Raw genomic sequence first — 14,222 nt, forward strand, 5'->3', positions numbered from 1 at the left:
TATATATATATATATATATATATATATATATATATATATATATATATATATATATATATATATATATATATATATATATATATATATATAGGAACATCAATTCTTGACTTGTCAAAGTAGTTGAGGTATGACGATTACTATACTAATTTAAAACCAAAGTATAAGGATAATATGTCATTGTTATATATGGATTCAGATAGTTTTATATTAGAAATTAAGACAAGTGATGTATATGAGAATATGATTGAAAATGTTGATATATATATGATACAAGGAATTATTCGTCAGGTGATGTGTTGTTTTCATCAAAGAATAAAAAGGTTATTGGTAAGTTTAAAGATGAATTGGGTGGGAAGGCAATGAGTGAATTTATAGTATTGAGATCAAAGTCTTATGCTCATAAGTATATTGATGACAATAATAATGAAGGGTGTGATAAGAAGCTAAAGGGAATAAATAAAAATATAATCAAGGAAACAATAAACTTTAAACATTATTACAACTGTTTAACCTTAAAGAAGGAAGAGTATAGAAAAATGAATACAATAAGAAGTTACAAACATCAATTATATACAGAAGAGGTAAATAAGAAAGCATTAGGAGCTTGTGATGATAAAAGATATATTTTAGCGAATGGAATCAATCGTCTCCCTTTTGGTTATAAGTATAAGTGTAAAGATATTTCAGTGTTAAGATGTTGGTTTGGGCATTTTAACAGGCTACCTCCATTTTTTTTGCTGATTTATAAATGATAGAACCAAGCAATAATCAAACCAAAGAGTGGAGATGTAATCAGCGTTATTATTTAAATGGGAAACATAATGAATGTGAGAAATATCAAATAAGTCTTGTTGAAAAAATAACCAGGGTAAAAGTAGATAAAACAAATAAGCGGATAAATTTAAAATACAAATAAGTTCGAGGTGTCAAGAAAAAAATTAATATCCTTGAATGGACTGAAAACTTTGATGGTTATCAATTGAACAATGGAAAAACAATTCCCTACCATCTCAAAAGGATATGTGGCTCAGGAGGTGGTCAAACAAGAGCATTAAGAGAAATTTATCATTTCATCTCTGCTGAACAAAGATACTTAAACCAAGAACCAAGTTATTCCTTGTGAATATACTGGATGGAAATGAATGTTATAAGAAAATGAAGTTATCCCCTAAAGTAGAACATGAAAAAAATATTCGTTAGTTTGCTCTTCGAGTATAATGAAAATATGAAAGGACTATGATTATGTTGGGGGGAAGAAGTGCTTTAATCAGTAAGACTCAATTTTTCATTTGCTTGTATGGGAGAGGGAGGAAGTGAGTCTCCCATTTTGAGCTTTTGGGGGTTTCGTTACATAGTTTTTCCCTTTTTCCCCATTCATTTGAATGGGCGTCCCAGAAGCAACATTTATCATCTACTTGTCCCCTCGCCCCTCCTCCATTCCACATCTAAAGGATCTTATGGCTGGATATGTCAATAATTTTGCCTGCATTTCCATTTGCAATAATGGTGTAACCTATTGTGTACCATTAGCTAAGGACATTACTTATGATTAACTTTAGATAACCCAATGTGAGGAAAATAAAAATCAGCAACCTCTGTCCTCTAACCGCTTACCATCTTACATTTAAGGTGAGTTACCTCTTTATTCTGGGTCACCTTTATTGCAACTGAGTGTCAAAATGTAGTGCACAACCTTACTCACAGACTGCTTCGCAGAACATGCAGGCTGGGAGGGTTAATTTCAAGCATAGGAGTGCTGCAATATGTGCACAGCATCTACTTTTACTCAGGTGGTGTAAGTTTATAAACGATGAACTTCATTAAAAGACTCCACATTCTAAAATAAATAATTGCCTTCTACCTCTATAATGCATAAAATAAAGCAGCTGAGAAATTACACACCTTCTGGCTTCGGAAGGAGTCGCCTTTCTTAATTTGTTCATTCTGCCATGCTTTAAAACTGGACAATGCTTCATCAATTGTCAAATTCTTCAACTTCACCTGCTCCTGCAAGTGAATGAGTTGTTCCTGTCCTGGCGTCATTACTAGACTCCCATAAACATCATCCACCTGCCATTGTGGCTTGACATCTGTATGTGCATATGAAGCCATGTAACAAAGTATGTCAATTATATGTGATAATGTCAATAAAACTCTGTGCCATGGCTTCAAAAACATGGATAAAACACTGCCGTATTTGCTCATATTAGGTGATGGCCTTGGGTGTCTTATTGGTATATAAACTATACTTAAACGACCAGGTTTGAATGCAATGACAAGGCCAATATTAAAATGAAATGAACAGGATAAAAAAATTAATCTATGAAGGACGACAAGACATGATCATGATTATATATTTTTTACTCTATTTCCCTATACTACTACATGCCCGTACATGTGTGCCCGTACGTGCGTGGCCGTACGTGAAAAAAAATAAAAAATAAAAACTTTCAAACCGTGCGTGCATGACGCGCAGCCTCGTTCCTTCGCTATCGTAAACGACCACTGGATTGGGGCATTGTGTTTAAGAAAATCAAGAATAAATCGAGAAAGAATACAGTAAGTCGTCACTATCCGGAAGTCCGGAAGTTAAGTCCTCACTGTCCGCAAGTTCGCATATCACAGTTACGATTATTCGCAATTTAGTTTTAATGGCCAATTATTCAATTAGCGCTAACATATTTTGCCTTTTCACAATGTCATCGCAAGAAAAAACACAAAGAGAAGAGAAGAGAAAAAAAACGAAAAAAAAAAAGTACGTGCGTGGCCATACGTGCAAAAAAAAAAAAACTTTCAAACAACCACACAAGCCGTTCCTTCGCTCTTGTAAACGGCGGCTGGATTGGGGCATTGTGTTTATCTAGAAATGCGCCTAATAAATCGAGAAATTATTAGAATACAGTAAGTCATCACTGTCCGGAAGTCTGTACATTGTAACCCGTAATGGGGAACGCGGGTGAGAATCTCTTCCCCATCGGCCATACCTACGCAGCAATGTGTCTTGTCATCGGCTGGTAAATGATTGGCCATAGTTTCAATGAGATCGGACCAGTGGTTGTCGAGAAACAGCGGTCACAGACAGACACACACACACACACACACACACACACACACACACACACACACACACACACACACACACACACACACAGAAATTGCTGGAATTATAGATAGATAAGTGAAAAAAACAATGCACCATGAAGCAGCAAATACAACTTTGAGTGAATTTTCCAATAACGAGGCATGAACCCATCAGTAATTCCCCTACTTCGATGATGTTTATGGGATATTATATTTTGACCTGTATGTAATACTAGCTGATACCACTGCCGGGGGGTATAAAATATTTATTTTTGGCAAGTGAATATTCACGATGTTCGTCATACCTTGTTGCATTCTCTTACAATGTTGACATTAAAACATGTTTATCATTCGGGAGTATAATTTTGTTTAACCACCTGAAAGCTTTCCGTGCACACCCGAAGTACCAACCACCAGTTTGCAACTCACAATTAATACCGGCGCCCTCTGAGAGCAAGAGGATTTGTTCTCTGAATTGGCAGTTTCCCCACCCTCAATATGCCCTATCTCTCCAATAAGGATTCGTGCTTAATACCCACTTGCACCATTCCACGTGTACAGACGAAAATTGCAAGTCGTCTCTCCATGTTGGCGATTTCTAAATTTTAACATCAACAAACACATGAAACATAAGTATTTCGTTCAGTGCACTGTTACGTTTGAAACAACCTGCAGTATGATTTATTTGGAGGCAGCTATGTGTTTTCATCGATTAGCCGTGAAATGTGCAAGTGAGATTACAAATATATTTTGGCCAATTGTGGTAAAGACTTAGATTCTCTCATGGAAATTTGCTACAACTTACATTCACTGCTTTACGTTGCATTATTTGTGCCACTGAAGTCCATGATAAGTGGGAAATTAAATAATGATTGGTTCAACCAATTCCCAGTTTTCTGTTTCACTTTAATATTATTTCATGTTCCAATGATATCTTTCATTAACTTACCTGTGATTGGTGTTTGTTTTGTGATCTGAGGCTTGAACTGAAAATCAGGAGTGGAGGGTGGCAAAGCCTCTGTGGTCGGAATGACACATCCTTCGATGGTATCGTAAATTTCATTGTTTGTGTCTTCACAATGTTGCTGAAATTCATATTCAAATATTACTGGCTTTGTATTGTGCTCTTTTTCTTCTTCCACTTCTTGCACTTCTTGCACTTCTTGCACTTCTTCTTTGGCTTCAATCCCCGCTGTATGTTCAGTTTTTTCTTCAGGAGAAAGAACATCACTGACTGGAATAATGTATGGATTTTCTTCTTCATCTGTAATCACAGAAGATTCCTTTGGGATATTACTTTTATTATCATCTGAATTAAGACGACAAAAGATGACACACACGTGTTAACTTATAACATCTACAGCTGACTTAATAAGGCAATGATCTGTAGGTAACTGAGTTAATGGAACAACTGAGCATTTAATAAATATATCAAACATGTAATTATAACAGGAAATATAACAACCGACCGATAATCATGTTGCTTTTCAATGTGCAATGATTCTCTGTGATTTGCTCCAAGGAAATAAAAATATTTTCAATTGCAAAGAATGCTGAATTGCAATTTGCACAACAATTATAATGATGGATGAGCATTTTGCGACGATGCAGATGGCAAACATGGTGTACAACATTTATTGAATTTGTGATACTTGTAGTTGTAATTCAGAGAACCACCAATTGGCAAATATTGAACAGAGAGGCGATGACGACAAGGGAAAGTAATAGAAATGAACCAAGAGACAGATGTAAAAAAAAACTTACAATGCCAAGGGATAATCATAAAGTCTATTAACAAGGGATTAAAACAAAATAGCAAAGATTGCTTAGTTAATATTAAAGATGTTGTAAAACAATATTTGTTCATCATATTCTTCCCTCTAATCTTTCAAAATGGTGAGGCATGGCAATCTCATGAAACCCCCTATTCCTATGTCGGATTTTTTTTCCCATTCTCACTTATTTGCAACTTGCTCTCAACCTGTTTTCTAAATTTTTCCATTTTGTCAGTTTTTCCTTCTTTGTATCCATGTCCCCATGTATTCCCTTGTCCTGTGTGTATGTTCTTACTTGCTGTGCTTCCTATTTCTTTGTTTCTTGCCCAATTGACCATCCCTCGTCTACCTCCTTTCCCCCCTGCTCCATCGTTAGTTAGTCGACTTCTCAAACCTGACATGTTCAGCTCTTCTATGATCCTAAATATCCGTTAAAAAACTGATCATTATTAACTTTTTCCACAGGTATTGAGGTTTGGAGAGGAGCTCAAATAACAGAGGGTGGAAGGCAAATAACAATGAGAGTAGGATTGAGGAAAGTGGGTGGACAAAGGATGCAGGCACTTTCGCAAGAGCAGAAAGGTCATGGACCAACAAAGAGGGCAAGGAGAGAAACAATGACAGCAAGAGCAAGAATTGCTTTGCAATACATGTCCTCTACGGATGTGATATTTTCTAAGTCCAAAAAGGGCATAAGTCTGTAAAGAAAATTGACGAATTGCCCTGAAACTCAAACTTGTTCTGTAACTTATCAAAATAAGGCCATGCACCAAGTTTCAGTTGAACATGTCAAAAGGGTATGGGGAAAAAAAAATCTGAAAAACGATGGGCGAGACGGACGGACAGACAAACAAAAGTCTGGACAGACAGACAGAGAGCAAACCTATAGTGTTCTCCGATAAAACTGGTGGGGGATTAATAAGGAAGTTGCTGGTAAACAAGAGAGGTGTTGGATTAGTGAGAGTGAAAAGTTCATAGGTTATGTATATGAGAGGACATTTGGGAATGATGAGCTGCTGTTTTGAAAGACTGGAGATGAGTTGATAAGAGTAGAGATTCAAGGAGGTGATTCCAAAAATGAGCGTAAAGCAGGACAAAATCTCCAACAAAACTTTATACCTGGGAAGAACAACAAGGTCTGGGTTTCTGGATGAATGTGTGCATTTTGGAGGGGATGAGTGGGGACAGATAGGCAGTTCAAGCAGTAATTTCTGTCTAAAGTCTCTCCAGCAAAGGATTTTCCTCTCAGGAGTGTAATATTTTGTAATCTTATTTACCAAAAAGATCTCATTACTGATGATATCCTTTTCGAGATTGGATACTTGACATGAAGAAAAAGTACGATGCATTATCATGTCAAATGAGGTCCTGATAGCTGTTTCACTTAAATGGGATGCTGTACTCAAAGTTCAATTATTGTTGGGCAAGGTGATGGGAAAGGCTCAGGGAGGAGTAAGAAGGGGTTTAAAAAAAACATAATAGGTCTATTCTCATATTTACCGATAAATTTTAACACGTACTCTTTCCTTATAAAATAGATATATAAATCGGTTCACATGTCAGAAACAGTTTCCATACATACTGCACTATATTTTGGATGGTGATAGTAATCTGTCATGTTGTTCTTGAAAGAAAGAAAAAGGGGTACAAACTTTGTCATTCTTTCATTGTTTTTACATTTTCCTCTGTACATAGACAGACATCTGCAGATCTACATTATAAATGACAGCATGCAGCATTTCTTCATTGAAGCATAAAGATTCACCTTCAAAATATTTCCGCATGTCGTTCTCACAAGATGCCACATTGGTCTGTACATCTAAAAGAAAAAAAAGTAACACCCCAAGTTAGTCTTCTTTAAGTGTGTGCGTGTGTGTGTGTGTGTGTGTGTGTTTGGGGGGGGGGGGGTATATGTATGTATGTATATATATATATATATATATATATATATATATATATATATATATATATATATATATATATATATATATATATATATATATATATATACACATGAACACGAGGTGTGTTCAAAAAGTATCCAACCTTAATTTTTCGAGCGTAAACAAATGAAGCTAGGGAGGCGTGGTTTGGTGCACGTATGTAGGCAATCCTAATCCGTATGCATGAATATTTTCCCGCCTGCAGAAGCTGTCAGTCGCCGACAGACCGCCGATGAGTGAGGAAGTGTAAATGAGTGCCGTCGGATTTTTGTTTTTGACAAAATGACGGAGTAACTTGAACAACGCTACTGCATCAAATTTTGTGTAAAGCTTGGTGATTCCAAAGTGGAAACGATCCGCAAGATTCAACAGGCCTTCGGGAACGAAGCAATGGGCACCACACAGATAAAAGAGTGGTACAACCACTTCAAAGATGGTCGCACATCAGTGGAAAGTGAAGCACGTTCTGGTAGGCCCTCAACATCCCGAAATGAGATCGTCATTGACCAAGTGAGGACCCTGCTGATGCAGGATCGACGAATCACGATCAGAGAACTTGCAGACGAGGCGGGCGTCAGCATTGGATCCGTTCATTCCATTGTGACTGAGGATTTGGGCTTAAGGAGAATCTCAGCGAAGTTCGTGCCAAAGCTGATAACGATCGAGCAGAAGCAACTCCGTTTGGACATCGCACAGGACATGCTGGAGACTGTGAACAGCGATCCCAACTTCTTCAACACAGTGATCACTGGCGATGAGACTACATTGATCCGTCATTTTGTCAAAAACAAAAATCCGACGGCGCTCACTTACACTTCCTTACTTATCGGCGGTCTGTCGGCGACTGACAGCTTCTGCAGGCGGGAAAATATTCACGCATATGGATTTGGATCGCCTACATACGTGCACCAAACCACGCCTCCCAAGCTTCATTTGTTTACGCACAAAAAATTAAGGTTGGATACTTTTTGAACACACCTCATGTATATATATGTATATATATATATATATATATATATATATATATATATATATATATATATATATATATATACATACAGTAGACACATAAGTAGGGTGAATATACTGATTCTGGCTCACTTTTCCCCATGTAAGTGAATGGGGGATTTTCAGTGATTCATATTTTTTTCCCTAAAAAGTAAACCCCCTTTTTATCCCAAGGTATATTTAATTGTCTCCCATTTTAACCTCGGGGCACTCTATTCAAATAACCAATGCAACAAGATAAAGATTTGTTCAAGTCGCAAAGTAGTAATGTGATTTGTTAAAGGTGATTCTGAAGAAATATCTGAAACATGTAAGCCGAAGGGACACTCTTTTTCAAATAACCAATGCATATTGTTTAGCTCACTCATTAAGCTATAAAGATTTGTTCATTCTCAAATTCCTTCAATAGTTTCATTTTCTTTGCACAAAAATCCCCATCTAAAATATTTAAAAATAAAACATTTGAATCTTTATATTTTTCAAGATACCCCTTTTGTGTCATTATGAAATGATATACTTCTCTTAATGATCTCATCTGACCACCTCCTGAGCCTGATTATTTTTTGCATAAGCCCCGCCCACCTTTCATAAGCCCCGCCCACTTTTCACAAGATATTCCCATAAACCACGCCCACTTTTCCTAAGCCCCGCCCACTTTACTAAGTCCCACCTGCTCTTACATCATTTCCAGTTCATCTCTGACTCAAAGAAATCACGAGAAAATTCTACAATGTTATGGTTTTGAAAAATTTCCGAACGAAGGCTTGCCTGGGCTTGCCCAGGGAATTTCCAAAGGAAACTACCCCCACCAGTCTTTCTCTATTAAAGGTTCAACCCAGACTCCATTAAAAAAAAAAAAAAATTGACAATGGAGTGCTGTACTGTCCTTGAGTGGGATGAGCTTGCTTGCAGAACGACTATTTGTATGGAACTAAACCTTCAAGTTGATGAACTGGATTCAAACCTCTTATCTGTTGAGGTAAGATTTTTATTTTCCTATTTTCAGTTCCTTTTAAGCATCGACTCATTTAATATTAAAATAACTTAATTAATACATTATTATTTTCTCTCACAGGAAATCGTATCTGAAATACAATATGAAAATACCGATTTTGCCAAAACTTGGGGCGAAATTGTTAGCTTCGTTGAAGACCTTATGAGCGACCAAGACCTACAGAACGAGCTCGTCCTTGATGACCCAACCAAAGAGTTATACCTTGGAGACCTTATGAGCGACCAAGACCCACAGAACGAGCTCGGCCTTGAGTGGGATGAGCTTGCTTGCAGATCGACTATTTGTATGGAACTAAACCTTCAAGTTGATGAACTGGATTCAAACCTCTTATCTGTTGAGGTAAGATTTTATTTTCCTATTTTCAGTTCCTTTTAAGCATCGACTCATTTAATATTAAAATAACTTAATTAATACATTATTACTTTCTCTCACAGGAAATTGTATCTGAAATACAATATGAAAATACTGCTTTTGCTACAACTTGGGGCGAAATTGTTGGCTTGGTTGAAGACCTTATGAGCGACCAAGACCCACAGAACGAGCTCGACCTTGATGGCCCAACCAAAGAGTTATACCTTGGAGACCAGCAAAATCCTGAAAAAGAGTTTTCCAGCATTAGTACTCATTGCGAGTTATCAAGAGAATACCCACTGAACGAGTCATACCTTGATGAGCCAGAATACAAGTTTTACCTTGGAGACTCACAAATTTTGAAAAAAAAAAAAATCAGTGAATGAGTTCTGCCTTGATGGTTTAAATAACTACCTTGGAGACTCAGGAAAAGGGTTCTGCCAAGATGGTTCTAAACATGGGGCCTACCTTGGACACTCACAAATTTTGAAAAAATTAGTAAATGAGTTATCCTTGGTGGTTTTTAATATGAAACCTACCTCGGAGACCTCACAAATTTTGAAAAAAAATCAGTAAATGAGTTCTGCCTTGATGGTTTAAATAACTACCTTGGAGACTCAGGAAAAGGGTTCTGTCAAGATGGTTCTAAACATGGGACCTACCTTGGAGACTCACAAATTTTGAAAAAAATCAGGAAATGAGTTATCCCTTAGAGACTTGAAATGTGGGTTCTGGCTTGATAACTCACAATGTGATACATATCTTGGAAACTCAACAGGAATGTGGTTATACCTTGAAGACTTGGAAAGTTGGGTTTATTTTAGAGACTTAAAATGCTATCACTCTTTGGGATCTAAACCTATCTATGTAGTTCTTTGTTGGATGGTGCTTGATGGGAGCAAGATCAAGAAAGTTCTGGGAAGAAAGTGCAGACTTACGCCCCCTTTCTACGTCATCAAACCTGAAAGCTTTAAAAGACAGAATTGGAAGAAGAGAAAAAAAAAACATAAAAAATATATATTGTTAGTTCTGGGAAGAAAGTGCAGGCTTACTCCCCCTTTCTACGTCATCAAACCTGAAAGCCTTAAAAGACAGAATTGGAAGAAGAGAAAAAAAACATAAAAAATATATATAGGTGGAAATCTCATTTTGAAAAAGACATTGTGTTGGGCGAGGATTGAGGTGGGGTTGAGATTTTGAATGTGAGGGTTGGGGTGGGGGGGGTTGAGATTTTAAATGTGAAGGTTGGAGTTGAGATTTTGAATGTGAGGGTTGGGGTGAAGATTTTGAATGTGAGGGTTGGAGTTGAGATTTTGAATGTGAGGGTTGGGGGACAAACGCATGCACACACACACACGCACACGCACACACATCAACAAACAAAAGTTAAGCCTTGACAATTCAGTTGAGGATTCTGTGTTTGGAGTTCACAGATCTAAGAACGTCCCCCTTGACACATTATATACTGTTATACACCTCAGACTTGGCCCTCGAGTGTCCACAATGGTGTATAGTAGGAGGGAGTGAAGCGCCAACCCATTGCTCACACATTATATACTGTAATACACCTCGGGCTTGGCCCTCGAGTGTCCACAACAGTGTATAATAGGAGGGAGTGAAGCGCCAACCCATTGCTCCCATTGCACACACATTATATGCAGTTATACACCTCGGACTTGGCCCTCGAGTGTCCACAACGGTGTATAGTAGGAGGGAGTGAAGCGCCAACACATTGCTCCCATTGCACACACACACACACACACACACACACACACACACACACACACACACACACACACACACACACACACACACACACACACACACACACACACACGCACACACGTTAAGCCTTGACTATTCAGTTGAGGATTCTGTGTTTGGGGTTCACAGATCTAAGAACATCCACCCTTGACACACATTATATACTGTTATACACCTCGGACTTGGCCCTCTTGTGTCCACAAAGGTGTATAGTAGGAGGGAGTGAAGGAACAACCCATTGCTCCCATGGGTATTATCTGCTGCATTTTGTAATTCCTGTGAATAAAATGAACCTAAAATATCTTCCCCTTCCAAATCATATATCTTATAAGTCCAAGGAACCGTATCTATTACATAAACAATTTTTAAAAGTTCGTTCGTCCATCATTTAATATAACCTTTTTCAAAATGAGATTTCCACCTATATATTCTTACGATATCACCAACTTTGAACTTAGGTTTTCTGACATTAATCTCTTTTTCATATTTTAATTTTGTAAATGTTTCTGATGGTTTCATATTTGTTGACGTGTGAATCGTGGCATTATACTTATCCACAATATCCTGAATAAAAGATGACCATTGTTGTGAACCGAGTTGTGTGAATTTTTTATATAGTCTCTCTTTTAAGGTACGATTAAAACGTTCAACAACAACGGCCTTCCCTTCATTAAAGGTACTGTATAATGTAATACTGTTATTTTTTAGAAAATTCATAAATGTCTTGTTATAAAACTCTCTACCCTCATCAGTCCACAATTTTTTAGGTTTTCTCTTACTTTTATTAAATATCTGTTGAAAGGCGAACATAAGAGTATTTCCTGTTTTGTTTTTTAAAGGGACAACCCATGCGTATCGACTCCTCAAATCAATAACGGTTAAAGCATACTTGTACCCCTTATCATTATTGAGTTCAATCAAATCAGCGGACCAGATATAATCTACTTCCTTGGAATAAACCTTCCTTCTCTGAAACTTTGTGAATATTGGTTTATGTAATTCATCAGCTAATTGCTCTTCAATCTTAATGACATCATTAGAGCCTATAAGTTTTTTGAATTTCCAAGTCCAAGTTTCAATTTAGCACTGATCATCTTCATCACAATGAACCTATCAACTTTTTTCCTCAAGGTTGGATTTTGTATCAGAGACAAATTACACAACATTTCTCTATTGGCTTCATGCTTTTCTTCCAAAGTTGGGGTATTCCCAGAATCAATATCGTGTCTCATGCACACTTCATCAACTCTATTGATGGGCTCACTCCAGGATTTAGGATTGTCTGCCTCATCTAATCTTTTCTCCAAGTTTGTGCCTGGGCCACAGAAAGAATACCCTGGTAGATGTAATTCCCCTGGTATTCCAGTAGTTGTAAATTTACTTCCTGATAAAAACTTTTGTATATCTCCTCCGAGTTTGTGTTTGGAGATAAATTGATTTTTTTTTGAACCACACACCGCACAAAGACCTTTTTGTATAACACTGTTATTTTTACTTTTAAAATATGAAATATTTTTCGTATTCGGTCTCTTTTTACATTTGAGACAATAACTCATTTATTTATGAGAAAAATTCCTACAGAGAGCAAAAACATTTTTAGTTTCCAACATGCACATTTGGATCTTAACTTTTAAAACATAAAGAATCCTGAGAAATGCCTTCACTCTCTCCTCCATTTATTTAAGAAAAAAAATGAAAAAAACTTTAAAGTCAATATCCTGTCCTTGAAAACGATGTCAATGGTCTTGTCGAAAATACTGCTAATAGACTTGTCAATTCTTTGTTTTCCTCCTCGGTGGGTCGAGTTATTTTCTGTAATACCACCAATCTTTTTTTAATCTCACTGGTTTCCATATTTTCATGTTTATTCAGTCTCGCTGTTTACTCCCTCTCCTCCCTCTCCTCCTTCTCTCTCTCTTTCCTCCTTCTCTCTCTCCTCCTTCTCTTTCCTCCTTCTCTCTTTCCTCCCTCTCCTTTTCCTCCTCTTCAACTCCTTCCTCATCCCTTACTATCCTTGAATCACTTACACCCCATAGAATATCATAGATATATTCATCAGGATTTCTTGTTATTCCTGTATCCAAAATAATTTTTTTTTACAACAGGAAACCAATAAAATTTCTTTTGAATTTCTAAAAGAGCCTTACGTTTTCTTAACTTTATAATTTTTAAATTATTTAACATTGTGATTAAATCTAAAGTTGTCGGTTAATCAACAACAGCATAATGCCAATCTTTTATTGAAAATACCTCATTCTTATGTTGTAGAACATATTTATTAAAATACTGAATACCCTTTTCTTGAAGGTATGCTTGGACACAGAAATGATAATTTTCTTGAAGCCTTCTTGCCATCATTTATGTATTAGAAATATATGTTAAAACAATATTATGACACGAAACACCTCCCCATCTTCCCATAGTTAAATCATTTTATATTTCCCTACTTATTATATATAATCCTGTTTTTTCTGTTTTCATGATATAAACAAGGGCAAAACCATTATTATATTTACCCTTATTAAATTCTTTTATTTGTAGTTTACTAATCGTGGCTCCACAAAACTCATTCTCTATACCAAGTGGATAATATTCTTCCTTACGAGACTCATTTAATTGCTCCAGGTCTTTTAGGTCAATTTTAAATGACCAATTATACCCTAAATCATTCATATCATACCCCCATTGTTCTATTCTCATACAAACGATACGCCCTTCTTTATAAAAATTTATTTTAATTCGAACTGTGAATTCTGTATGACCTGGAGATAAAATCAACACTTCTGTATCTTTGGAATACACAGCCGTTTTATTTAAGATATATATTGTGATAAATCACTTAATCTCACCAAGTCATTCGCGTCAGTCGGGCTTGGATAATTTTTTGATTTATAAGCATTTTTCATATTCATATTTTTGGTTATATTATATTTATGTCGTTCAGCCTGTGCCTTTGTGTAGTAATTTGATAAATCAATATCCAGTTCTTGGGATACACCAAAGATAGAACCATCTTTACCAACATAAGTCATTTATATTAGATGAAAAATAATGTCATAAAATTTTTTATTTTTGTCGAGTTGAAATAACACATATAGACATAATTGACCACAACACTTGGAATTTAATTCTTGGACTTGAAATGTTTGATAAACACCATTCTGTAAGAATTTTATGACTTCAACAGGTGGTGGAAGACCAAAACTATCAAAATAATATTTGTCTTGATTATTAAAAATACAAACCCAATGAGAACCGTTCCCATTATCATCTTCTCAGTTCAAA

At 36.4% G+C, this 14,222-nt stretch overlaps 1 protein-coding gene across 4 annotated transcripts in view; it reads right to left on the reverse strand.

Moving 5' to 3' along the window:
• Positions 1 to 14,222, reverse strand: part of LOC147008455 (phosphoinositide 3-kinase adapter protein 1-like) — a 128,160-nt gene that overhangs the window by 44,956 nt on the left and 68,982 nt on the right. For all 4 annotated transcript variants that reach the window (XM_085864011.1, XM_085864010.1, XM_085864008.1 and 1 more), the window contains exons 9-11: positions 6,622 to 6,675; positions 4,031 to 4,345; positions 1,903 to 2,090 (exon numbers count right to left, since the gene is read on the reverse strand). In XM_085864011.1, the coding sequence (XP_085720137.1) occupies positions 1,903 to 2,090; positions 4,031 to 4,345; positions 6,622 to 6,675 (557 nt within the window). The remainder of the gene's footprint in view (positions 1 to 1,902; positions 2,091 to 4,030; positions 4,346 to 6,621; positions 6,676 to 14,222) is intronic.

Source organism: Eptatretus burgeri, chromosome 18 (assembly GCF_056783735.1).
Source record: "Eptatretus burgeri isolate ZD-2024b chromosome 18, Ebu_testis_v1, whole genome shotgun sequence".
NCBI lineage: Eukaryota > Metazoa > Chordata > Myxini > Myxiniformes > Myxinidae > Eptatretus > Eptatretus burgeri.